Source organism: Corapipo altera, unplaced genomic scaffold, assembly GCF_003945725.1.
Source record: "Corapipo altera isolate COAL_440 unplaced genomic scaffold, ASM394572v1 112, whole genome shotgun sequence".
NCBI classification, from domain to species: Eukaryota; Metazoa; Chordata; class Aves; order Passeriformes; family Pipridae; genus Corapipo; species Corapipo altera.
In genome coordinates, this window is record NW_020884899.1 from 8,284,833 (window position 1) to 8,312,329 (window position 27,497).

At 42.7% G+C, this 27,497-nt stretch overlaps 1 protein-coding gene across 1 annotated transcript; it reads right to left on the reverse strand.

Moving 5' to 3' along the window:
• Positions 1 to 141: 141 nt before the first annotated feature.
• Positions 142 to 25,885, reverse strand: NRDC (nardilysin convertase). Its single transcript, XM_027649063.1, has 31 exons — positions 25,527 to 25,885; positions 21,426 to 21,759; positions 21,156 to 21,237; positions 20,395 to 20,548; positions 19,202 to 19,275; positions 17,700 to 17,795; positions 16,667 to 16,789; positions 15,214 to 15,271; positions 14,162 to 14,235; positions 13,905 to 13,974; positions 13,425 to 13,502; positions 12,869 to 12,989; positions 12,732 to 12,790; positions 12,085 to 12,139; positions 10,748 to 10,852; positions 10,352 to 10,475; positions 9,714 to 9,800; positions 9,015 to 9,134; positions 8,309 to 8,360; positions 7,047 to 7,197; positions 5,875 to 6,002; positions 5,375 to 5,537; positions 4,277 to 4,308; positions 3,866 to 4,004; positions 3,403 to 3,450; positions 3,042 to 3,094; positions 2,371 to 2,454; positions 1,310 to 1,400; positions 900 to 1,016; positions 567 to 656; positions 142 to 356 (listed from the first exon to the last, which is right to left on the reverse strand). Exons 1-31 carry the CDS (start codon positions 25,868 to 25,870, stop codon positions 162 to 164), a joined length of 3,501 nt encoding a protein of 1,166 aa, XP_027504864.1. The 5' UTR covers positions 25,871 to 25,885; the 3' UTR covers positions 142 to 161.
• Positions 25,886 to 27,497: the final 1,612 nt, after the last annotated feature.

Below are 27,497 nucleotides of genomic sequence, written 5' to 3' on the forward strand. Positions count from 1 at the left end.
GATGAGAGAGGTTGGCTGGAAACTTACTTGAGGAAAGTTTCTGAATGGGCATCTTCATCCCAGCTACCACTACAGCCCTGGTTTAATAAAAACAGGTTTGTAATGTTTTAAGTTGCAGAAAGCACCTGTATTACACAGCAGTGCAGGGCACGATGTCAGTTTTATTTTAATATTTTATGGTAAGGGAGAACATTCAGAGTTGATGTGTAGGCTTTGATGTCCTTGATGGAAGTAACTTCACTCATCAAAGAAGAGGGGGGCAATAAAGTAAGATGAGGTATTTCACCAGATGAAGAATTCTGTCCTGAGACAGCTGTAACCTCTGAGTCCCCTTCGTGTTTTCCATATCCAATCACCTGGAAAAAAGTAACCAAAAGAAAAATTTGAATCTCATTCAAATTAAATTCAGATACTGAAATGCAATTCAGATAATTGGAAATGTAGAAAATGTGGATAACCACGATAGTAAAAATTATATTACAGATCTTCCCTCCCGCACCCTTACTCTGAAATTGTCACAGTTTGGCCTTCCAGAAGTTGGCAGCACAGAGCTGACAAACACTCACGTGTACACTGAGCACTTTCCTCTGGTTGCTTCTGTGAGCTTGGAACCAGCTGACCAGGTCTGATTGTGTAACAGACTTGAGAGCTTCAATCTGAAACCCACAGGAATGAGGTTTTAGTAGCACACTGGTGATTTAAGTATTTTTAAACATAAAAACGGTTTCTCTACGACCTCTATCCTATTGGATAAAAGAACCTTTTTAAAATAACATGCAGTTTTAGAATCAGTGTGTCACAGTAGCATAAATCCAATTTATACTTTGCATTGGAAACTGCTGTAAAAAACAACCTGCTTTATGTGGTCCATTTGGCATCACTTAACCACGGTCACCCACCTCACGGGCCAGCCTGTCAAACAGGTACTGCTGGGTCACCACTTCATTCCAGTTCCTGTCCACTTCTTCTCCAAGGTGGGAGTCTTCACATTCCTTCAGTTTTATCAAAGCTGTAACCTACATTGGAAAAAGACCCAACAATTAGTTTCAAAAGGTTTTAAAACTGTCTTCATTTACCATCACATTCACTGCAGTTAGAAGAAAAGCCAAATTACATTAACAAGGTAGTTCAGTAGTTTCAAACTTGAATGTAAATGGCCAGAGAATGAATGTTTAGGGAACACTACAGAACAGAGAAAGAAGGCATGATTTACAAGTGAGGCCTTTGTCCAGAAAACCTCAGAAAATTGCCAGATAGTTGTAACTGAATTTTGCAGTTCAAAGAAGAGCTTTTCAAGATGAAATTTTACCTGGGTGTTAAAAGCTTCTTCGGTTAAATCCTTGATTTTCTCTTCAAAGCAAGAAAGAAACTCCTCTATTTTCCTGTCAACCAATTCAGAACTAAAAGAGAGTTAAATTAGGAAGGAAAAAAAACCAAACAAAAAGCCAACAACAACAAAACAATCCTGGGGTATAAAGTAGCAGAACAGCCCCCTGACAGTAAGGGAAAGTCTGGGACAGGTTCTCTTCCCTTGTCTCCTGAAAAGCTCACAGCTGAGAAAACCCAGTGTTCAGTTTTCCCCATTATCAGGGAAAAAAGCCAGTGTTCTGATTTTTTTTTCTATATTAAGTATTATTCAAACAGGGGCTTCAGGTAACCAGGCAGCCAGAGGAGCCACTACCCTGATGCTGTGGTATCCCCAACTGCAGTCCTGAGCCTGCACATACTTATGGTGCATTGAATTAGGACTAAAAGAAAGAAAAACAATGTGATGTGATGGATCCTGAGGTCTCTGACACATCAAAACCTTCCCTGATGACACAAATCTCAGTAATGGAATTAGAGGCAGCAGAATTAGAGTCCTCTCTGCTAATTAAATTTTCACTGACACAGCATTATTTTTCACAAGTTGCATACCTTTCAAATAACCCTTCACCTCTGCCAGGTCAAATACCTGTAATTCCCCCCAGCTTTCAACAAAACCATAATAGTGCTGTGTCTGCTGAAAGTGAGCCACAAGAACAGCTAGGCAGGATTTACAGGATTTGAGCTCTCCTGGCAGGATGGCTTCCAAAGGGCAGTGGGATATTTTACTGAGGCTTGGGATTACTTTTCCCTATTCAACTTGGGACTGCTGCAGTTTTCAGAACCTTAAGGCTATTGCTTTATTCAGGTGTTGGTTTTGAGTCAGGATTTTGTAACTGTCAGCAGTGTCCCTTCTGACATTCCCTCTGGGCTCTGACCTAACTCCTCTCATAGAATTAAGAAAACCCTCCGTGGCCTGAAACAGGCCAACTCTGAAATGAGAGCAGGTGCTCAGATGTGACTCCCAGGGCTGAGAGTGATGAACATTCACCACAGAGCACTTACTTGTATTTAGTTGCCTGGGTTGCTACTGTGACAGAGAAGCCAAGGATCCCAGAAGTGTTCCTGCAGGTGGGGTACACGTGGTAGCTTAAAAGAAAGGATGAAGCAATAAAGTTATTCCACAAGCACAATTAACTTTTCATTTACATGACAAGTTACAAGTTAAAATTATGTTGGTACTTTTGACGGAAAAATCTCAAATCTAAATGTTCTGCATCACTGCACTTCAGTGTTTGCTCATCTTTAGGAAATCCTTTTAAGTCTGGCAGAGTATTTGTGTCCCTGCAAGCTTAATTCAAGCAGAGTGACAGACCTATAGCTGTGAAAAGCCTGTTCCAGTTTTGTGAGGTAGGAGGGTGCCTCCAGGGAGGCTGCTCTGCACCACAGAGCCACTGTGAAAACAGCCCTGGGGAAGGGGAAGCTGATTGTGGAAGTGGAAGGAACAATTTTACACTGAATAATTCCAAGTTAACCCACTGGTAACTTGGCTTGCAACTTGGCTTGCAGCTTGTATTGATGGATGCTCTCGGTTTTGAGGTATGTTGCTGTTTCCATTACAGTAATTCAGGAATTAGCCACTGTGCAGGAAGGATTTCCAGAGTAAAAATACCAAGGAACAGCAAAAGCAGGAGGGTAGGAGGAGGTGCAGGAGGATTCCTCCCCAGTGAACTCACCCGAGGGTCTGCTTGGTCCTCAGGAAGTCAAAGCAAGGCTCCTCCATGTGCATCTGGAACAGCACAAAGTGTTACACAGAAGTGACACTCCCCTGAAGCCCCTCGTGGGCTCCACACGGAACCTGGAGCACAGCAAGTGCTGCCTGTGCAGCCACAACCACTGAACTGAGAGGGCTCAGCACGGTGGGGTGGTAGCTCAGAGAACAGTCCCATCACTGCACAGTTTGGGGACCCAAACACTCAGAGCTCAGTCAGAGGCAGCAGTAGGTACACACTGTCCCCTTAGGACCATTTAGCCCCATGGCCTTGGCTCCAAGCACTGTTTTCAGGGAAGAATTAGGAGACACAAACACTGACTTACCACAAGCAGCTCCATAAGGGTGTATTCCCTCAGGTTCCTGGCACCTGACTAGAAAGAGAATGAAGAATTTAGGGTGATTTCATGGATTTAAATGCCACAGTTCAGGTCAAGGTGACAGCTGTGCCACACACCTCAGCCTGAACTGCAGCACTGAGTGACAATTCACAGCAGGGACAAATGGGAAGTTCTGGTTTTCCCCAGGGGCCTCAAGAGAGCGGAGAAGAGATCATGAGATCAGAGGTGGGGACACCAGGACCATGGCACTAACCCAGCTATGGGCACTGGCACAGCCTGGGAGGGGAAGGTGCTGGTTTCAGGGAACCCCACACACTGTGAGAGCCCACTGGGGTTTGGCCACAGGGGAAAGGGCCTGTGCTGACAGGAGGTGTCTGCGTCCCCTCTGTAACATTCCTGCCCGCAGCTGCCAGAGGGAACAGGCCAGCACACCCCAAGCACACCTTACCTGGTAATAGACTGTCACCTCAGAGTTGGCATCACCTTTGTTGAGGGTTTTCACCTTACACAGCAGGTGGGTATTTGGCAAATCCACCACCCGGAACTGGACAGGGCAGGGATGGGCCAGGGGAGCGAACTGGAGTTTTCTGAGGGAGCACAAACAGCAAAGTGTCAAAACACCTGCTCATGTCTTGGCCAAAACCAACATAACACCCACATACTTCCACACTTGGTCTGACCTTATCTTCCCCTTCCCCAAAGCAGAACTATGTCTGCTTAAACTGCCATGGTTAACAGCCACCTCCCACAGATACTGGAGGGAAGAAGGAAGTTTCTGCATCACTCCATCCTCCAGAAAAGACTCTTATCTTGATTATAGTTTCCACATAATAAGCAATTCAAGAGTTGAGATACTCACTGAACAACGTAATTCAGAAAATCCTTTGCTTCCTAGGAGAGAAAACAAAACCATAAATTTTATTTAGGAGAGAATTATTACCCCAGTTCACAACCTCACACCCCAGTGCTGCACTTCAGAGAGTGACCCCCAAGCAAAGACCAGCTGAGTTCTGTTGTGCCACCTCCATCCCTGCCCCCTCACCTTATCCCAAGTCCCTCCAGACTCCTCTGCACCACACTGCAAAGAGAGTCTCCACCCTGCTTTTTGCACTGTAACTTTGCCAAAAGGAGAAGGCACAAGCCAAAGAAATAGCACCAGCCATCCCAACAGCAAAGGGTGGACACAGGAGGGGATAAACCCTCTCTTGTGCATGAACCTGGAGCTCTGGGAAGGAAACAATACAGGTATCTGAACTCCCAAAGAGCACATTTTCTTTAGGAGACTTTAAACAGATCAAGGACAAACACCACCAGCTGGCACAAACTTCCTGGTACAAATTCTAATTGTGGGTTTCTCTCCCATGCCACACACTGGCACACAATGACACTGGATACAGGGAGCTAAGCCCCATTCCACCCTGTTTTATAAAGCCTGACAGGCCTGTGTGTGCCCTAATCCCAGGGTAGAAGCCTTCAATGAATACTACAGGTCAAGACTGACGATGACTGGAACTCAGTGAGGTTTGATCAAACTGTACAGGCACAATCCAATTTCCAGGATAAATGCACTTTGAGGGAAGCCTCTTCCTGGGGCACCACTGTGGAAATTTCTCAATATCAAATATATCCATACACCAAACAACATATATGGTGTTAAAATGGTTATAAAATGGTGGCAACAGGAGAAACAGATTACAGGCATATATCTACTATATTTTTCCCTCTACACAATTTAAATCCAAATTCCTGGAAACTTCTGTTTGAGCTGACAACTATGGACTGCCCATTGGCCCATCCATACGAGCACTCCTGAAGTGCTGGAGGAGAAACTGCCCTGGCCCTAAAAGACTCCAGACTGCCAGCAGAGAAGCAGCAACCAGCAGGAGGGTGAGGTGAGTGTGTTACAGCACATTTTAAGCACCAGTGAGTGCACAGCAGCTGCCAGGGCTGTGCTTACTCTGCTTGTGAAGTTCCCTTGTACAAGACCCTCCACGAAGAGCTGGGACTTGAAAGCCCTGACGAAGTTGGAGAGAGACTCGATGGAGAGGCCGTTCATCAGCGTCTGGTACTTGTCGATCATGGACCACCGGCCGTGCTCCAGGATCAGGAGACGCACGTCCCTGCAGGGCAGGAAGGAAAACAGAACCATGGGACATCAAGAGCTGTTCGATGCCAGAGATCCCATTCCTGACTGAGGGTTGTACTGGAGACATAGAGAGGGTCCCCAGGAGCCCGTGGGCTGGCTGTGCCCTCTCTCAGCACCCACTGTTGGCTCCAGGTCACTTCAGAACAGCAGCTCCCTGGGTGTCCAATCTGACCCCACGTCTGATACACTCCTGGAGCTACAAGGAAACCTTGGAACAAGCCCCTGTGAGCACAGAGCAGGGATCCCTGAGCTCTTCAGCTCAACCTCAACACTTGCTGTGCAGCCACTGTCTGCCCTCTCCCAGGACTCACTTGGCCAGAGTCTCAGGTTTGATGAGGATGTTGAAGTATGTTTTCTTCAGCTGCTCTGTTATCATTTCAAAAACTGCTGGAGTAAAGCTGAAGTCAGACAGGTAATCAATGATGAGCTGAAAGAGAAGCTGTAAAAGAAAAATTTTAAGTTGAGGTTTTTTGTTGTTTTTTTTTTTTAAGAAGCAATTTCAACTTTATCCTGCATAATAATATAAAATCATCCCTATTTGGCCAACATAAGAGACATCCAATGTTACTAAAGTACATTCCTCAATTCTGCCAGATGTTCTTCACTAAACAGTTCTATCCCAAATGACAGTCAGTTTCAGAAGGACAGCATTTTTACGCAGTGAATAAGCTCAATATCCCAAATCAATAGTAGTTTCCACATTCTATTGGAACAAACACAGCCTGGAACTCCAACATTTCTGTATTCAATATTCCAGTTTTTCCTTTGACAGCTGACTAGCACAGTGACATCACAACAGAGACACATTCAGGATTAAAAAAGAGAATATTCAGTCCCTGCTGTTTGCCTATTTGTTTTTTTCTGTTAAACCTCACATTAATAGGTGTGACAGACCACTGACAGTCTTATTAAAGCTCCAGTCAAGCTCTTGCAATGAACATTGGTGGTTGTCTCCTCTCAACCACTAAGTCCTCCCACGTCTCACATGGTCAGCATTTAGGGAATGGGAACAGGGATTCCCCAATCCTCTTAGCAAGCCAACAAAGAAAATCTGCACCCTAAATAAGTATGTTCAGATCTCCAAAGTCAAATTGCAAACAAAACCTGTCTTCAGACGCCCTTCTCAGACAGCAAACAACCACAGCTTATAGATGGAGAGGCTCTAACACTCTCTATGCACATGGAAGACTCAAAGCTCTTTTCATAAGAAATGCTGTTAAAAGTGTTAATGAAGATACAGTCATTAATTAAAGGAAGATTCCTCTTAAGTCAGCCAAAGATCAGTAATTTGAGCCTGTGTAAGTGAATTTATACATGTAAGCACAAGAAAAAGCAGCACATTTGCTGCATTACCCTTAACAGAGACACAAGTTTTGCCATTTAAAATACCCCATCTAAGCGTTGAAAGCTCCAGCTGCTCAGAGAAAATGCACCCACACTAAAAAGCAGAGGGCATAAAAGTATTGAGAAGATGAGAACTTACAGGTAGTTTGTGATTGAAGCCTTTCACCCGGATGACTAAACCATACTCTCCAGCCACCAGCTTGTATTCCAACTGAGCTACGTCTGCTTCATAGGCTGGTTCTCCAAGGTTGTGGGAAAGGATGTTCACAAATGTATCAAACAAAACTATGCTGGAGGGAGAAGAGGGCAGAGAGTTAATAAGAAAGAAATAAAGGACGGAATAAAGATAAAAGTCAAGCCCAACGAGTTTGATGGCGCACACAGTGAGTTCTTGGATGGACACTTGAGTAAAATGAGATTCAAAAAGATGTTTTAAACAAACCCAGTTCCCTTTGTCCAGAAAGCACATGACACTACTTAAAAATTATTTGGACATTCAACTGTTCTTTGTAATGTATAAGATTCCAGCTTCAAAAGATTTAAGATTTCTTCAAGATAGGAACACACATTGTAATGTGCCAATGCTGAAAACACTGAATAATCACAGAAAATGAAATTATTGTACTTTGTGTAAAGGAATGGGGGGCAGATGGACTCAGTTATGCTGAAGACTTGAGTAATGAGATGATTTTTTTCTCTCTCGAGATAATAATAATAATAATCATAATCATCATCATCATCATCATCATCTAGAGCAAATCAGGCTATACAACATGGAAAATGCCGTCCCTGCTCCCAGGTTTTTGCTAGTGCCTGGATTCCAATCTGAAGTTCAAACTAACAAAGCCCCAAGAAAACAGATTCATAAAGGCTTTCCAAAAACATGAGTTGTGCAGGTCTTGGCAGGTTTATGACAAATGCACTATGAAATTGGTTCCAAATGGCAATGGCAGGCTGAGACCAGCGCAGTGCAGCACACACAGAGCTGCAGCCAAGGTCTGCCTGACCCACAGCTGGTTTCCAGAGCTGCCAACAGCCCCTCCTACAGGCTCCCAGGCTGCTGCTTCAGCACATGACTGTGGACTGCTCCTTTCAGGACCAGCTCCTTCTCTAAACGCTTTGTTCTGGTACTTGCACTGCTGCTGTTACATTATTTTTTTCCCGAATACGTGCTGGGGAACAACACACCACTGAACTCCTACACATCTGTTTGCTACAGATAGGACCTGCTGCAGAACCACCCTCACCAAACTGCAGATAAAACCACAAGGAAAGTGTAAGAACATGAGAAAAGGACACCTTATTCTATTTCTGCTTAAAATTAATGTCTCTTCATGGTTTTTCACTAGGTATGGTAATTTAGTTACTCTGCAAGATAAGCATAAATAATATAATCCTCACTTCTCTGCAGATTGCTGTATCAATGGAGAGATCAGATGGAATCGAACATAACCTGGGGTGGAAAAAGAAACTTAAATGAGCAATTGTGTAATAAAAAGTGACAGCTTTCTAAAGCCAAATGTATTCAAGTCTAACGAAAATGGGCATTCAGCTGTAAGAATTTTTTTTCTTATTGTCATCATTAAACATCTTCTCTTTCTCACTCCAAAAATCTTCCCTTAAAAATACCATATATTAGAAAAAAAAGCTGTGCTTTGCAGAACACTAACTCACATGGCATGACCAATATAAACAGAAAAACTCCATAACACTTCTGTTTAAGACACACTAAAAATTGTGACACTATGCTTGAAAGCAGCAATATATTTTCCACATTTGTCTCAGATCCAGGCTATATTTTTATATTATATTTATTTTCATGTGTTCTTTCCTTCTCAAGCCCTTGTCTCAGCATCATATTTTGTCTGCCCAATCCTGTTCACAGCCAGTGTATCTCAGCGATTCCACTTTTCAACCAGAGGTATCAGCAGGGTTCCTTTGTTGCAGGTACTTTACCTGCTTCTCTTTTATTGTAGCTAATAAACATATCAAAAAGACCATGGAAGAGCTGACAGCAAGCACTTAGTTTAAATGGTGATTTGCCTTCAAATAAATTCCAGCTGGTAAAAACAGGGACTTGCTATTCAGAAAGCCCTCAGGCATTTACCTTTTGGGATTTTGAATTTATCATCCTTTCTGTACCAGAGACAGCCTTGTTGTGTGCTGAGTGTTTTGACTGGATATTCTGTCTCAGGGCAGTCAGCAACTTTCAAAGCAAAGTCGGTGGCTAACAAAAAGAAAAACCAAACCAAAGTGGGTTAGTGGGTTTCACACACAACCAAAAATGCACCAAAGCCTTATATATCAAAAAATACCCTTTTCCTCTCCAGTTTTTTAAATTTGTGATAATGCTTTCCTAGACCCAGGGAACACCTATTTTTCAGTTCCACACCAGAATAGAGGCTCAGCAGCAGTGCAGGAGTGGTGATACTTCATTCCATCCAGGACACAAGTTCTGGATTTCATTTCATTTGGTTTTGGCAACAAAGCCAGATGGTATTTAGATGCTTTCAAAACCAGCAGGACTTAGCAAATAAAACTGCTCTTCTAAGGTATCTGGAGCTCTTTGTTAACTCTCAAGGCCTGATGTTATGGATACATCATCTGTAAGTTTATACCTCAGAAAAATTCAGTTCTCATGCTTATAAACAAAAGAATATGAAATAAAACCCATGTGAACAGAGTGATCATGTTTTTTTAATTTGGAAAATCAGGTTGATGTTCAGATGGAAATTAAGATTGTTTCTAAACCACAGTAAATTCTCAAATTATTAAGGAAGAGTTCATTCATGCACAGGCGCCTTACCTATGTATTTATTTTCTTCTGGAAGGTGTAAATCCTGATTTAACTCAAAGTCACTGGCCCATAAATCGCTCCAGTACTTGTCAATATCTATTAAAAACAAGAAATGCATTCAGTTCAACAAGCAGGCAATGCTATCCTATTTCCTAAGCCGGTCATCTCATCTCTTTGCTGTCTCCGTGAAGATTTGCAGTACGATGGGAGTTTCTTATTGTCACCTGGCTCATCGTGACTCCTTCTAAATCCATTCCTACAAGATCTTCTGGAGCAGGACCGAAACAGTCCTATTAAAAAGCAAATCAAGCCTGCCTGCATTAGTAACCCAGCTACCACCACACCCTGTGCTTCTTTGTGGGGGTTCTTTCCCCTGTTCAGGACCAGAGTGGCAGCCAAGTGGAGGGCTTGGAGGGCTCACTGGGACTTCTGCCTCCAAAAACAACTGCAGACTAGGGAGTGGGAATCAACTGCCACCAAACAAAGAACAATTACTGAGTAGCACAGAATATTTGACTAATGGTGGGCTCAGTAAAGCACTGAGGATTCACTTCCCTGCTTCCATTCACTTGTATGTTGTGTTGTCACCCTTTTACTGTCTCTGCTGCATGAATCAGGCACTGCCTGAGTTTCTGCTGCTGTTTTACCTTCCACGCTGTACTGTGTTCCAAACCACTTCTCTTTGAGGTGACACTGGCCTTCATTGGCAGCAGACAGCAAAACCAGGTTGGCTCTCTCAGGGCTGAGCTGCTCCAGGGCAGCAGCAATGATCTGCAAGTTCAAGACAATATTCCAGCTCAAATGCAACTCTGGCTCTGCCTGACCCAGAAAAGACTTCTCAGTACAAACGCAGGAAGAATAAGAAATAACAAGCTTACCAAACAGGAGATTTGCTTTCTGAATACAAAAAGTGTTTCAATTAATACACAACCTGTGCCTGCATTATGCTTAATTACAAATGCCTATACACATGCCTCTATTATACAATATGCCCACATTTTCCTTACATCAAAACATATAATCAGAGTTCAAAGCATATTTACCTCAGGCTTGTATTCAAACAAGAGCTGGTCTCCTGTCAGAAAATCCTCCTTCTGAAACAACTGCATGTTCTCACAAAGGCTTTCCACATAGTCAACAGGATCTGTCTGTAAGCAAATAAATAAAGCTATTTGTCACATAATTAGAAAACCAAAATATCAGTTTTCTGTTCTGAGAAGAGCTTGACTAGTCAGGGATGTTGAGCATGAGTTGGATGCTGTGCTTGTTATGGCATTTAGTTTCAGTTATTGAATTAAATGTATTTCATAACCATATCTAATGCTCCGTCTCCTTTGAGAATTAGACAAATCATCTTGGTAGGAAAAACCTTGATTATGCAGTTTACAGTCATGGAATATACTAGGTTAAAGACCCAGCAGAATGCACTCCTTGCCTCCAGGGAACACAAGCACAGTCCTGCAATTCAAGATGTAAAGTGATCTGGAACCTGGAAAGTGCAAGGTGAGGAAATGCTGCTGCTGCTGCACAAGTATCTCTGATTCTGCTCCTGTCCCATGTTCTCTGCTGTGATGCACAGTGAGAGGAAGAAGAGGTTCTCCTATTTGGACATGGAATACACATTGCTTTTTAAGAGTGTAAGGCTGCCTAGAGGACTAGGCTGCTCAGCTTCTTGCTCAGTGCTTTTGGGATTTTTGCACTAGCCAGCATCACACTGTAAAGACTGTGGGTCAGATATAGACCATAATCTGCCTGAAAAGAGGGGAGTTTGACATATCTGTGTCTTGTAAACAACAGTGGAAAAAATGACCAGGAATTTCTTAAGATGCTGTACACCTCAGGAAACATTAAACCTCTCCTGGGGCACTGCTTATCCCAAACCCATGTCTCTGGGACCATTATTCTTTAGGATTGCTCTTACTTTCCTGTTGAACTCAATGCATTTCATGGTTTCTAATAGTTATTGACAAGTACTGGAGTGACTGAAGTCAACAAAGTGAGGCTTCTCAAATTATCCCAACTGTGTTCTCTTCTCTAAGATTACAGTTTAAAAAAAGTTAAATTAGGAAAAAATATTGAAAAGCCCTAAACAATTTGTAGAGCATTATTAATGGGCATAGAACTTCACACAAAAGGGCCTAATGACTAAAACTGAGAGAGAGCCTACCTAGCAGGTAGGGAATGAAATAGCAACACTTAATTCTGTTAGGGAAAAAGTCACAATACTTCTCTGCCTACGATACATATTCTTTCAGCAAAATACAGCCTCATTAAGTGCACAATTTATTTCTGGTTGAACAGAACTTTGAAAATGTGTTTCAAAATGACAACGAAATCCTTTTCATGGTTTATCTACATCAACACAAAACTGGATAAATACCTGTTCCTGGTAGTGAAATTCATTAGCTTCAATCTTCTGTATTTCTTCCCATACTCTGCAAAGGAGGAAGAAGAGAAAAAGAGTGGATTTTCTCCATTGTTCCACAACATTTATTAAGAATCAGAAAAAAGCAATCTTCTAGGAAAGGCATTAAAGGTGAGTTCAGTGATTCATTCAGGTACAAGACATAGAAGCCAGTATTAAATGTAATTTCCTTTCACCCAAAGTGGCCTTTCTCAACCAGCTGTTTTCCAAAGAGGAAGAGAGTTAACTACAAAGAGTCAAAATCTGACACCAAACATAAAGGTTGACATCAGAACACCACAGTCCTGACTTCCACAGATGTGGCTCAACAAATTTAAAAAATAAACACAAAACTGCACCCAAACTGGTGCAGTTCAGCTAGTTTCAGCTTACTATCATCAGAAATCAGATCACAATAAGTCAAACTAAAAGTATCAAGAGATAAGCATAAACATTTAGAAAATTCCTTTTTAAACTTTAAAACTGACATATTTTCCCCAAGGACAAGCTTTACTACTGATGTTTATGCTCTAGTAACTCTAGGAAAAGTGCAAACACTACAAACAGCAGACTAATGGAGAAGGACAACTTCACAAATATCCGAGGCAGTGGCAAACACTTGCCTTTTATCTGGCCCCCTCTTCTGCAGCATCTTCACGTACTGAAATACAACATGGGCCACCTGCAGACAGAAGGGAACAGGGTCATCTTCCCAGACATTAGGAAAATGGTAAGAAAATCAAGTTGCCGTTAAACATACCTCATAGAAGTGCTTGTAACCTTCATCAGTCAAGGTCACAGAAATGCTGAAGATGGAGTAAGTGGAGTTCTGTTCAAACCCTGTCTCTCCATTTCCTCCATATAATGCAAGAGCCCAAAATCTATGGAAGAGTTAAAGGTACTTATTAATTAATCATTTCAGCTTTATTTGAGCTTAGTTACAACTAGCATATCAGAGCTTTACTTCAGTGGTTTTCAATCCATCTACACTTTACATAAAGATCTTCCAACAAAAAGATGTGAACCTCAGGATACAGAATTTAAGAAAAACAGTGAAAAAGCTAAGCTACCTTTTGGAGATCTCAAAGACCAGTCACAGATACTGCTGATCCATGGATCACAGACAAAAATCCATGTTTACTTGAGTCTATTGTCAACTCACAGAATACCACTAACAAAACACTGATACAAAAAGGCTGCTTTTATATCTATAGAAAATACATCTATCTATCTATCTCTCTATATATTCAAAATACAGTTTATCTATATTTTAATGACAGCAAAGCATTTAATAACCATGCTTTAAAAATACATACTTTTTCCTAAGGAAAGAAAGAACACTGCCTTTGCCTTCATGTCCCACCAGCCAGGAAATATAATGAAGAGGTTTCACCCTAAAAGAAAGTTTGCAGGAGATTAGATGCCAGGAGGTAACACATTTCCCAGAATGAATTCAAATCACCAGGCTAATGACTAAAATATTCACTGTCTCTTTCTTCATGGCAAGTTTTGCATTAGGATGCAAGGCAGCATTAGGATGATAAGTTAAAAATGTGGGAGTTCAGAACATAATGACTGATCTGAGTCAGTGAGGAATGATGTTAAAATCAGCCATGTACAAATTCCACTCTATTAAAGGAACCATATCTGCATCAGTTTAATTCATTTTTAAAATGCCTGCCTAGCTGAACCAAAGTACTCTGTCACAACTCAATGTGATTCTTTGGCTTGTTGGGAAAGGCAATAAATTATTCACAGCATAAACACAGTAAAAGTAAAATGCAGCACCAGCATACCTGTAATACTGTTCTTGTGGGGGAAGTGCCCAAGTGATGGTCAATGAATGAACTTTCCTGATTGGAACAACTGAACACAAATAAACAGATTGAATATAAATATACATGAGCAGACAGAGATAAGAAATTTTACATAATGCAGAAAGAATAGTTAAAAGTCATTCAAATCCACACAGAATTATTATACAAAGTGTCTGGATCACCCAGAGAAAATTTGAAGTCAGGTATTCAGAACATTTAAATCTATTCCAACTTACCTCTGTAAAGCTTGTGAAATTCTGGGGTGTCGAAAGGCTGAGTCAGATGGCCAAAGCTGGGTTTGGGTAAACCACTTAAAAGCAAAATGGAAGTGTGATGTTACTGGCAAGGATTCAAGGCTGCACTGAGATATTCAAAGACATAAGCACCACAGCTCTGACAAGACACCAGAGAGCCTGAAAATGGCCCTTAACCAAGGGTGCAGCCCAGGATCCACCCAGCAGTGGAGGCAACCTGGCCTCACCTGTACTGCCCACACAGCAGAGTCAGTAATGAGATTTGGGTACCACATCAACACCTCCCCTTCCTTCTGTACAAGGCAGCACCAGCAAAAAACTTCCTTTTGGAAAGCCAAGTACAGTAAACAACTTCCTAAGTTCACCCTGGATTCAAAGAACCCTGATGGACTGTCTTGTAGGGAAGGAGGAATGAGGACAGGGGTGGTCAGGAGAGACAAATGTGTCTCTGTGTGGTATTAGGCTTTCATAAGTGCATTTCCAGGCACCACAGAAACAAACACCTTGCAAAAGCAGGAAATGGAAAAAGAAATAAAATGTTTTTCAAGTTAGCAAAGCTTTTCCAGAACCCCCTCTTTTAGACAGCACATTGCAGTGAAAGATTAAAAAAAAAAGATTAACTTCTAACCCATTGCCACCCTAAGGATGACACTGAAATTCCAGATATGGTGTTAATTAATTTTGCTTCTAATTATTTTTGACACAAAGCAAAGATAAGCAATGTAAAATGATAATCTAGGTTTGAATGTCTTATCACAAAATCAAGGTATCAGCACATATTAAGCAAACACTGCTTCAAGTTAGCACCATACAGCTCACAGCCTAAATAATTGTTAAGCAGAAACAAAGTCTTCCTGGCACAATTAACTCTGGTCTTTAATTTACAAAGTTGCCTTTTTTTTCCCCAGATAAGAATGTTAATTAACAAATAGTCATTTTCTTAGTTTCCCCACTAAGGGTTTTTTTTCTAATGCTATTTTAAGAACAGATAATTTTATCATCTGTAATGTCTTTATGCATCAAAAGAATCTTACTTATTTGGGATCTCAGAGAAGATTTCTGTCACCCACTTTTCCAACGTATCCAGTGTTTCTAAAAAGGAGAGAAAAAAAGAAAGACAGAAATGCAATTTCCTGAAGATCTAAGACAAACTATCTTATCTCAACAGTTCAGTTATTTTAAAGAGGTTGCAAGTCAGTGTATTTGAAAATTGCAAAGTTCTAAATTATAAACTTCAAAGCTGTTGGTTTGAACCAATTGTTAATATTCACTGAGCTGTATCTGTGGTCATAGCTTTGGGTTTGTATATAATGCTGAAATCCCAGGCTGATACAACTGGGATTTAAAGTTCAGTAGTGTCTGGAGTGTCAGTGAAGAGGAATTACTGTCTTAGGAATCTACAAAATCACCAATACTTGCAACTCATTCAACCACTGTCCAGACTATACACAGCAGTTTTCCCACTCAAATGCAGTCCTGTAGTGCTAAGGTTTTCTTCTCCCCATCCTCAGAAGAACTGAGTCAATTACCAGAAGTTTAAGGGGGTTTAAAATAAAAACTTGGAAATTGCTTGTTTAAGCAAGCATTCTGAATTCCCAAAGTGATGCTGCATATGGTCAACAGCAATAAAAAAGGTTGGATGAGATATGGGGAGGATTCACAGCTTGTTTTAACAGAGACAAAAACACAAAGTTGACCTGACTGGTTATCAGTTACCACCATTTTCCTCCCAACTACCAGAAGAAACACTGCAGTCCATCACCAGTTTAATGATTATTCATCAATGCCCTAAGTAGTTTACTGTCTAGACAGCAAATAAAAAGCAAAGGAGAAGAAAAGAAATCCTACCTCTATTATTACCATCTCCATTTTACAGATGGGAATTGCAATCAGTTTTAGCATTCAGTAAAACCCCTCCCTAAGAACAAACCTAACTTGAATAACTTCTAAGAAATTCTTCTACTCTCAGCAGAAAAAACCCACAGGTCTGAAGTTCTTTGCTGAAATGAAACTCAAATCCATTTGCATAGAATTTTTCAGTCTGTGTGGGAAAAAAATGAGAATTTCTATTCCTCCTAGAGAAACAAGACAACTGGAAGACAGACTCTCAGTCTCTTACCACTTACTGTGGAGGTTTACTGTTGATGGCAGAGAAATCAGTAGCATTAATTAATTTAACTGATCTGACTCTTCCTTGCTACAAGATCATTTTTGAAATGCTATCTTTGAGATTTTACCTTCTGTGTTAATGTGGAACTATTCAAGACCTTCAGTTAAAGGACTCTCAAGAAGTGGCAGGATGACAATAACACAGCACAATTGCTCAAGACTTGTTTCATTTGGAAATCAGGCTAAAATCTGCATATAAATACCCTCTGCAGGACTGGACAATCCACTAGAATGGTCTGGGCTACAGCTGAACTGGTTCCAAAAGCACTACAACAACAGCAGCAATGAAGCTGTTTTTTAAGGAGCAACTGATGTTACCTTTAGACTGGACAACTAAAGTCATGTAGTGAGCAGAGTAGTGGCGCTGCCAGAATTCCCTCAGTCTGGTGTAGGTATCAATATTATTCATTTTGGGCTCATGTTTGAGTGTATCTGCATTACCTGGAAACATTAAAAGGTAGGTAGTTAGTTATCCAAGACCAGACATATCAAGAACTTATTTTCCTCCCTGAGTCATGGTAAAGCACATTAAAAATACCTAGTAGAAATCTGGAGTTAAAAGAATGTTAATTGAAATTCAATACCTTCCAATTTCTAGTTCTTACTGTAAAGCCAGTTGGTATTTCTATGGCAAGGAAGGACAGAGTCCTCTTGCATTATCAGATCACCCACTCTGTGTTGCCAGCTATTCCCTCAACAGTGGAACTTGCAGAACAGCAGAGGGAAAAAGAAGGGGAAATATGATGTTCAGTGTATGTCACTATGGAAATTTATAAAAATTATCTACATTTCAAAGCTGGCCAACTCTAATACCCATCACACAGCAATTTACACACTCACCAGCACGAGGGTGAGGGAGCTGGGACTGTATCATCCCAAAGAGGAAGAACACATTTCCCTTCTGCTCCCCTCACATGGCTGTTGAGGTGTAACTTCTGCAAGTTCAACAGTGAATTACTTATTCTGTAAAGCCTTCTTAGAGACATATCCAGAAATAATTTATCTTTCCAGAAATTTTTAATAGTAAAAAACCAAGCCTAAGCAAGATGGAGATGACTCAGAGAGCACCACCTTTATGTTAACAGAAAGCTCCATGATTACACACCTCAGGCAACCCAGCTTTAACATCAGCAAAAAGCAGTATCAGAACGGAAACTATCTTAGAAAGGAGACAGCTGCTTTTATTCCTAACCATTTTACTGTAAAATGAATAATTGCTCTAATACATCTGAGCAAGGCCAGTGTTTGCTGTGATAAGATAGTTCATGTTAGTGCATCTAACCACTCAAACTTTTAAGTGGTTAAAAGTTTAGCTATTTTCACCACTTTATAACATGAATACAGGACTTACCCCAAAAAAATTTCTTCATAGGATGTCCAGGCCTGGCAAGACTCCCAAATAACATCTCTTTTCTGTTTGCATCAGAGGGCCTTGCTAGTTGATACTCTATTAATTTAAAGAATTTGCAGTGACATGCATCAACATTTGAGGTCATGTTCCCCCAAAACAAAGCAAAAATCCCAGCCAAACTGATTAGAAGATACACCACAGAGATGCAGCCTGGAATTTGTTTTAATGTATGATGAAACAGTGAAATAGGCTAAAAACAGGACTTGCTAGCAGTAATGACTATAAGAGGAAAAACATAGCTCTTTGCTGAGAAGAAAGAAAAGGATAAGAAGGAAGTGCATGTAAAGCCCCAACTTGTCCTGTCTGAATGCCCTCAATATGTTAAATTCAATGGGGACAAAAGGCCAGAAATATTATACAAGATCAAGCCCTGCAGCAAGAGCCAGAGAACAATTACAAACCTGCTACTAATCACAGAGAACAACCTCTAGCCTTGTAATAAGAAATTGAAAGCTGAGCAAGATCGTTTCCAAAAATGTAGTTTTACGTTTGGTTTACACTAATCTAAATATGGGACTCTGCCAAAATCAAGAATTCACCCTCATGAACTGCATTTTCTTGCTGCTGTTTTTGCTGGTAATAAGGAACATGCAGAGCAGAGCTGAACACTAATTCTTCTGGCTGGGTTATCCCACAGGCAGTTCAGGAGCTGACACCATTCACTGGGCAGCACATTCCCCCTGTCAGTCCAAGGGAAGGACAGGTTTTGCACCATGAAGGTGTAAATTGGCTTAAGCTGTTGAAGAACCACACCTTAACTCAGAGGCAGGTCCTTGTTTACACTGACACTTACCTAAATTTAAAGATCAAATTGCCCATCTTTCCTTGCCAGAAGACAGACGAAGATGATGACTCGGAATAAACATTTGAACCAGCTGGTATACCTGCCAATAACACTTTTTTTCTAAAACAGTGAAGCTCTACAGGCAATCTGGGAGTATTCATCACATATGAGAAAATCAACACTCTACTCACTTCTGTGCCTTGTTTAATTTCCTTCTGGGAAGCAATTTTGTAGTTATCCAAGCATTAGAATAAGAAGATAAGTAAAATCACCTCAACTTATTGTATTAATTCCATATATGACCGGAGAGAGCACTGGGATTATGCTGGAGCCAAAGGCATGTTGTTCACTGCAGAGCATCCAAATGACCATGTAACTGCCCTGCCAGTTACTGCCAAACCACTTCAAATTATTAATTTCTAATACAAGAAATGAGAGGGTAAACTCTCACAGTGATGGCACTACATTCAGCCTTTCTCCTCTAACAACCACTGATGTCCACAGAACTTCAGCTGAAGAGTTTAACCTCTCTGACAAGTTAGGTGAACTCGACTGAAGTGCTCAGAAGGGTAGTCCAATATAGAAACCAATAAATAGTGTTACAAAGTAGATTTTAAGAAGATGGGCTAAACACACACGAAAAGATTCTCTTACTTACCACTGTCTACAGCCTCCACTTCTCGATCTATTGCATCCCTGATCATTAATGGGTGAATAAAGAACTGTGCCCACCTAAGGAACAGAAAAATTCATACACTTTTCTTCAGTGTCTGTTAGGCTAAGGCAAAACCCCCAGCAGTTAAACCCAACATCTACTATTTTGGTTTCTAAAGTTGCTTGTATTACAAATGATGCAATTCTTGACTGTACTGTCTTAGAGAAAGACAAAAGTCCATTTTGTGATACCATGAAAAACCAAAGAGCAGGGCTTCCAGGCTCCATAAAGTGGGACTGAATTGGTTGGATACAGCAGGATATGACACTAATGGGTGCAGGGTTATCTGCCTTTACACCCTAAGAATGTTCACATCATTTAAATAATAAAATAGTAAATTTAAATAATACTTGGTAAAATGTGCAGACACTTGCTCTCGGTGTCATCACAGGAATGTTTTTTGATCAAAGTAAATTTGCAGTGGAGTCTCCTCTCCTCCTGAGATATTTTACAGCATCAAGAACACTCAGCTGTGCCCCCATGAATAAGTAATTCCTCTCACTGAAGGAAACCATGCCAAGAAAACCATGTGGAGCTCTGCTGTCCCAACATATCCAGCAGCACAGAAGAGCAAGTTAAACACTTTCTGACAAAAGACACATACAGCAGTGATTAACCCGGCTTGGGTTAAATGTTTCCTTTTGAGGCACACATTGTACTGTTACTTTAAAGGCTGCCATCCCACCCATCCTGAGGGATCACACTTGGAAACAAACTAACAGAATATGAAAAAATAGTAACTCTAATCAGGACAGATATTTCAAAGCATGAGTCACTGGGATTCTGGGAGCACTTCCCCTCTGATCAGTGGTCACATTGCATAACATTTCTTCTATCATCAGTGCTACCAGTTTAAGGGTGCCAAAACAATCAAAAAGCTGTATGCATTTAAGACTTACACATGGATTCGACATAATCCCACAGTGGCTGCACCAGCATTACCTCAAAAAACAGCAACACACCCTGTGGGAAATAGTATTTCCACATATTCTGTATCACTGCTGTAGCGCAGGTACCTATGGAAGCTCACCAACAGACTCGGTCACCCCAAAATGAAGAACTGAAAAGCTACACCCAAGCTCCTGAGGCACATACAAACATTAATTAACACCTAACCACCATTTATATAAAGTTACCTGTCCAGGGCTTCTTTGAAGTACTTCCTCTGCACATCAAACTGGAAGACCGTCCGCTCGCAGTCGGTCGAAGCGTTGTCACCGCCCCCGTGTTTCTTCAGGAACGCATCGAACCCGTTCTCATCTGGGTACTTCAAACTGCCCATGAAAACCACTGCAACAAAAATCAGCAACATTACCCACATGACATTAATTGGTTATTCCTAACTGCAGCTGTGGCAACCCCTCCTCAGCACAGTGTTACCTACAACTGTCCCAAAGCTCACACATGGGGGGAAACTACCAAATACCAACAGCCTGTGTGATGTGCCCAGGAAATGCTGTACTTTGCCTCTAACTGTGCCTTCCTGGGCATGCCTGGCCTCAGTCAGGCAAGGACAATATTTTGTGACACATCTGGACAGAAACTTTGTGTGGCCATATTGCTAATTCATCACCTCTGACTAGGGAGATAAAGGTCTGTAGCTCCAGCCTGGTTTATAAAGCCATGGGTAACATGGTTCCTCTGAATTTTAACGGATAACAAAGAATATTCATATAAGCTAATGCATGGCTTGCCAAAGGGTATGAGACACCTCCTCCCATATGAAGAGTTCCATACTAAGTCAGTATTTTTATAAAATCACACACTCATGAAAATAAATTCTCAAATAGCCAAAATAGGAAATTATATATAATATTAAATATTACAGACATCCTGAGCTACATAGCACTCATTTAGCACTGAAGCTGGGGAAGATGAAATAGGAGCAGATACATACTATGTTCCAGGAAGTGTGCTAATCCAGGCAGATCTTCAGGATCAGAGAAGCTGCCAACAGCAACACAGAGGGCTGCTGCAGACTAGAGAAAATACAACACTCTCAGTAAAAGCGACTTCAAGGAACATTTCAGGAAAATGGCAGAAGTGTAAGATGAATCAATCAGGACAGGCACAATAAAAAGGCCTAGTCTGAATGCCTAATCATAAGGCTTCAGACCTCAGGAAAGCTCACTGTATATTTTTTCAGCCTACAGCTTAAAGTACATACCTGCTTTTCTGAACAGCCTCTCTTTCTTGTCTCTTCCTTTTCAGCCAGCTCTTCTAATTCACTGTCATCAGAACCATTGAAATCCTCATTATCTCCATTACTGTCCTCACTCTCATCCCCCTCATCACAGTCTTCATCATCAAAACCTTCTCTACCATCTTCAATCTCAGCTCCGGAATCATCATATTCATCACTTCCCTCTTCAGATTCATCCTCATCATCATCATTGTCCCCCTCCTCCTCCTCCTCCTCCTCTGAAGATGTTGGGGCACCGTCCAAGTAATTCAAATCCGAAATCAAAAGTGCACATAAGCCATTCTGCAGTTTGATATACCTGAAAGAATAATTATTTACAATGAATACGTTCATCTCCTAAATCCGAATGTTCAGAATCACAAAAGTTTCATCATTTCCTATAACAGTTCTGTGCTCTTCAACTGAGAGTGATTTCCTAATGAAAATCTAAAGGTAGCTAAGACTGTGAGCAGTTTTACAGCAGAAAAATAAAAAATTCTTCTGCTATTCAACAGTTGTAAGAATGAGCAGTAGTTCAGGGCAGCAGCAGAAGCCCTTCACCCCATAAGGTCAAACACACTGATTTTGGCTTTTCCTTCTTCCTTTGTGAAACTTTTAAGTTACTAGCACTCACTTCATGTACTCAGAACAGGCAAACCCAAACTTCAATAGTCTGTTATGCTTGTCAGGCTCTCAGAAACAAATATTACATGACAGAATGAAGATCTTAGCCCTTGCCTCTAAGTAGGTCCCAGAGACTCCATTTGATTTTATTTGATCAATGTTTGTATTAAATGGGGTCCACAGACTTAGCAGGCATGTGTTAGAAAGGACAGAGCTCCTCTGCAGGCTCCATAAAACAAGTCACAGAGGGTTGGCTGGGTTATTATGAAGAAGTAATAAAGAGTTCTCTGTGTGTGTGTTTACACGGAATTTTTCATACATGTGTGTGCAAATATATGTAAATAAAACCCCACAAGCCCGCTGTGCACCGTTCTACAGCTTTTCACACTGGAGACTGCAAGCACCAATGCTCTGCACCACAAGAGCCCTCAGCAGTATTCATTTCCCATCAGATCTGGAGTAGATAGTTACAACTGGTCAAATTAGCCAGAGCACCCCTCCCAGGAGCTTGCACTGGCTAGTACATCAAGTGCAGAAAGGAAGGAATGCTGGATCCAGAAAATACTTCATCCATTCTCTGAACTAGTGTGATATAGACAAGTGGTATCTAATCCAGAAAAAAACCCCAAACCAACAAACCAGAAAAAAAACAAACCCAAAACCAAACTAAAACAAACAAACAAAAAACCACAACAAAACCCAAACAAAAACAAAAACCCCAAACCCAACAAACCAAACAAACAAAAAAATCCAACTACAATAAAACAAACCCATGGTCACACACCACACTCCCAGAAAAATCTGAGTTCCAGAACACAGAATCACCGACTAGTTTGTTTTGAAAGGGGCCTTTTGAGGTCATCTAGTCCAGCGCCTGAGTTAATATCAGATCAGAACTTTGCAATGTGGATTACTACAGCTCTTGGACTACTGAGTCTATGCAAAAAAGGTAATGAACAAATGTTTAATAGTTGTGTAAAGTTTATGAATCATGATCAGTCTCCAAGGGGAAGTGACAGCGTTTGCTCTAGGCCAGCAGGAACACACCCAGTTTGCTGCAGGACTGCTGAGCAGGACAAGTCTGCTCCAATCCAAGGCACAAGTGCACTCTGGCTCGTTCAAACTGCAGCACAGAGCGTGTAACCTGCAGAGGTGCTCTGACCAACTGCAGGAGGCACAGATAGTGCACATCCACACTAATGTCTGGGAGCAAAGTTAATCCTCCATACATTCTGAAAGCCTACCTGCTAACCATCTCCATCATGTCCATGTGTCACACTCCTGAATGTGGTATACCACTGTACACTCTGAGCAGCTCAGAGCCAGAACCCCAGACAGTGACAAGCTAAGGCTGCAGCATCTTCCAGCACAATCAGCATCTCCTTCTCCTCCACAACAACTCTCTGCCTCAGGTTCTCCCATGGAGAACATCAGCCTCCCAGGGATCAGTCACAGAAAGCAGAGAACAGAATGGGGGTATTCTTCCAGAGGAACAGTGTGCCATAAAGCTGCTCAGCCAGGTGTATCCAGTAGCTCTTGCTGATCCTTTCCACATACCCCCTTTAAGCTCATGGAGTAGATTACCCTAATTTGACATTACTCATCTGGAGGCTCGTGGGTGTTGCACACAGGACAGAAAGCACCAGCAGCAAGGACAGGACTGAACCAGGTGCTGGTGCAGGCTCTCAGATTTCACTCCAGGACAATCTAGAACAGTTTAGGTCATACTGATCAGAGGCACCACCGACATAGGTGTTCTTTACTTTTTCCATGTTTCAGTCCAATGGAAAAGGACAGATGTAACCAATACATAAGTATCCATTAGTATGCAAAACACAGTAAAAAAATATAATCACATAAGGTAGAAACAGAAGCAAGCACAGTCCAATTGCTTTTTTGAAGGACTATACAGGCACTGATGTAAATAAGGCTTAAATAAAAAATAAAATTCAAATTCTTAAAAGTACTCTTTAAACATACGGGGTAAGTTTAAACAAGATTGTTCTCACACACCAGTTTTTCTTATATTAATGACAATTGTTTAGAAGTTAAGATTTAACTACATACCAGTGTATGGTAAACACTGAGAAATGTTGTAATTTCCCAAATTACAAGCAATACAAGCCCATGAAATTCCACATGTAGATGAATTTAAATAAAACATACATTTCTGGTAAATACAACTACCCAATTAGAGCTCTAATGAGCAAACCTAACTCTTATTATGACGATTATTTTGTCCCAGCAAACTCACTTCTGAAAATACATCCTGCAATCTCTGTCAGGGCTCTTTTGGTTTTTGTGATCACTGTATCTGAGAAGGTAAAATATGACATTTTTTACTAAGTTAAGGCTGATGTCACCCTTGTCTTATAAGCAAACACACCCTCCAATTCCCTATGTGCAGAGAAGGTTCCTGAGCCTCAAAAAGGGTAGTGACAGCCTTCAATGGATTTCCCAAGCTTCATTCACCAGTGTGCTGCCTCAGGTAGCAAAGGCAGAAGTTCCCTGAGCTGACAGCATCTGTAGCTGTGAGAAGAGAGCCTGCTACAAAGTAGCAAGAGTAAGAATGCCACGAGGAGAGGCAGACAGCGATTCAGAGGAAGCAGCAGGGAAGTAGGGTAAGAAGGGAGGGAGCAAGTTTCTCCCTAAGCCAATGGGCATAGTCCTCTTCAGGCAGCCAGCAGGGAATTTCACTGTCAACCAATGTCACTGCAAATCCAAAACTCAGTTCCAGGCTCAGGAAGCAGATTCTCCACTGGCTGCACAGATTAGACATCAGGAAAAGCAAAGATTTAAAAAAAAAAAAAAAAAAGCAATTCTAACAAGGGCTGGATCATCTTCTGCGTAACAGGAAGAAGTTATCAGAGTCCCTTCAAGAATAAACTGTCTTACAGCATCCAAAGAGCTCAATCCCTGCTGGAGTTCTCATCCCAGTCCCTTGCTGTGTCTGGGCCACGGATGCTGTGAGCTGTGCTCAGGGAAGGTGATCCTTTTCATCATTTCCCGGGGTATTACTCGGATATATTCAAATAAAAACACAAGCAAAACGGCAGCCTAAAGGCACTGTGCCTCAACTCGCAGATATGTCTGTGTTAAAACTTGGAAGCTCATTTAAAACAGGAAGGGTTTTAGAGGCTGTTTTGAAGTTGGGATCTGCTCTGAAAATACTTCAACCGCATTCTGCACTTCAGCTGAACCAACAACTAACTGGGAATTGCTGTGCCTGGCGAACCCCCTCGCCCGCACAGGAGCCGATCCTCCGGCCTGTGCCAGCCCCAGCCCCGCTCCCGCACCGCCCATCCCCAGCAGGAGCACACCCGCGAACCCCCAGCCTCCTTTAAACAGACAGGCCCCCATCTCCCCCAGGCACCGGAACCAGCCCGAAGTCCAGCGGTGCCCGGGACACGGGGCAGACCCCGGCCCGTCCCACCGAGCCTCGTCCTCCCCCGCCGCCCTCACCGGTACTGCTTGGGGTCACTGGGGGACTTGACGATGTCGGGGTCGCCCAGGTTGTGGCCGGGGCCGCCCGCCCCGCGCTCCTCTTCCTCGTCCCCGTGCGGCGAGCGGCCCCCGGCGTCGCGGCCGCCCTCCGCGGCCTGCTGCTGTCCCACGGCCAGCTCGGGGCTGCCGTAGCCGCACGTCGCCTTGTTCCTGCCGGGCATGGCGGCGGCGGCGGTGCCGCTGCCCCACAGCGGCCGCACAACGGCCCGAGCCGGGCGCCCGCCCCCCGCCCGCCCGCGGGGACCCCCGGCCGCCGCCCGCCCGCTCCGAGCGAGGGCGGCCGCCAGAATGCGCACGCGCATGGCCGCGGCGCGCTCCCATTGGCGCAGAGGCTGCTGCCCGGCGTGAGGGGCTGAGGGAAACCATGGAGGGGGGAGAGGAGAGGAGGGGACATACGACCCCCTTCAGGACCTGGGAGGAACGCGCGGAGAAATCAGAGCGGCGAGGGCGAGGATGGAGGATGGAGGCAGATGGCGGGGGCTGCTCGCTGCGCCGTCGGGTTCCTACATGTGCGCCCGCCCGCCGGCTGAGCTGCCCCCTCCCCCCGCTCTGGCGTTGGAATAGTCCAACAGCAGGCTGGTGGGAGCCGGCCGCTTCCTCCCATTGCCTTCACCGATTGGTCCGCCCCGCTGTCGCTCACTCTGGCAGGACCAATCAGCTGTCCCAGGCCCGGTGTGGGGCAGCGCTGGGCTCAGAGCCCGCCGTGTGCGGATGCTCGGGGCTGTGTATTCCCGGTGTATACACTTAAAGTCTGTACCCGTGGCTGCTTAATAGAATAAAGCTCTATTCTTTACGTGACCACTTCAGCAGCTCCCTACGTTTCCCAGTTCGTGGATATCCTTCACTCTCCATCCAACTCCAGTGACAACGGCAATGCCGCTTTGCCTCCTGGCTTGAATCTCCTGGCACACACCGCCGAGGTGCTGTGGGGGAGCTGCCAGTGCAGTTATCAGAGTCCTTCTGCACCTTCTGTACCGCTGCACACCTGCCCGGCTGTGCTTCCCTGTAACACCGGGTTTCCCGGTGCCCGTGCGGGAGCCGGTGTTGGCTGCACAGGGGGACGGTGAACGCCTAGGAAAGGCGTCAGAGGCCAACAAATGAAGGCTGCCTGAGGTACAGGGGTGATAATTCAGGCTGAATGCCTACCTGATACTTCAGAGCTTTATTCCTCCACAACATGGAAGCCAAGACCCATCTCTAATCCCAAGCTTTCCTATGTTTCTTGCTGTATCATACAAGCCAAAGAGATGCTTGCGAAGAGCAGTCACCTCTTGCTTTTCACATTCCAATACCTGTTTTTATCTTGTAACCGTACTGTTCTACCAACACTTGCTGTCCTGGTCCACTGCCATTCAAATGGAAGGCTCCATACAAAACCACACCACAAATTTTGTGTTTGTCTTCAGTGCAAGGAGGTTTTTGTGCAGGTTTTGGTTCAGTGCAAGCAGGTTTATTACTTCCCCTGCCCTGACAAATCTCTGTCTCACCATTACCTCTTACAAGTTAATACAAGCAACAATTCCTACTGACTCACTGCTGATATTGAAATCAGACGCAGGCCATTTAAGGCAAAAGGCTTTCCCTGTATTCCTTCACAGCAAATGTGAGATGATGAGATACACAAACTACATATTAATGCAGAGATGTGTCAGTTGCCTGGGATGATTCGATTCCTTATTTGAAATAAACTCTGCAGAATTTCTGCATCAAATACTAGGTTTTTCTATGTATGCAATGTAGGGCAGGATAGAATTCCTGTCTTTTCCAGTTCTCCAGACTGCCATGTAGCTACTTGCTGGTTTGTCCTGTGAAAAACAATTCTGCCCATCCTAGCTTGAAGGGCGTGGAATGTACTTGTATTCTTTAAAAAAACCCATCTGACTTGACTGGAATACAGTGAAACACAATTATATATTGGGTAGGACAGGG

Excerpts from the sequence above, each read along its gene's own strand:
- NRDC (XM_027649063.1), bottom strand. The coding sequence starts at position 25,870 with ATGCGCGTGCGCATTCTGGCGGCCGCCCTCGCTCGGAGCGGGCGGGCG. Across the intron at positions 12,990-13,424 it reads CTTTCTTTCCTTAGGAAAAA|ATTTTGGGCTCTTGCATTAT; the intron begins GTATGTATTTTT and ends ACTCTTCCATAG. Across the intron at positions 657-899 it reads TTGACAGGCTGGCCCGTGAG|ATTGAAGCTCTCAAGTCTGT; the intron begins GTGGGTGACCGT and ends TGTGGGTTTCAG.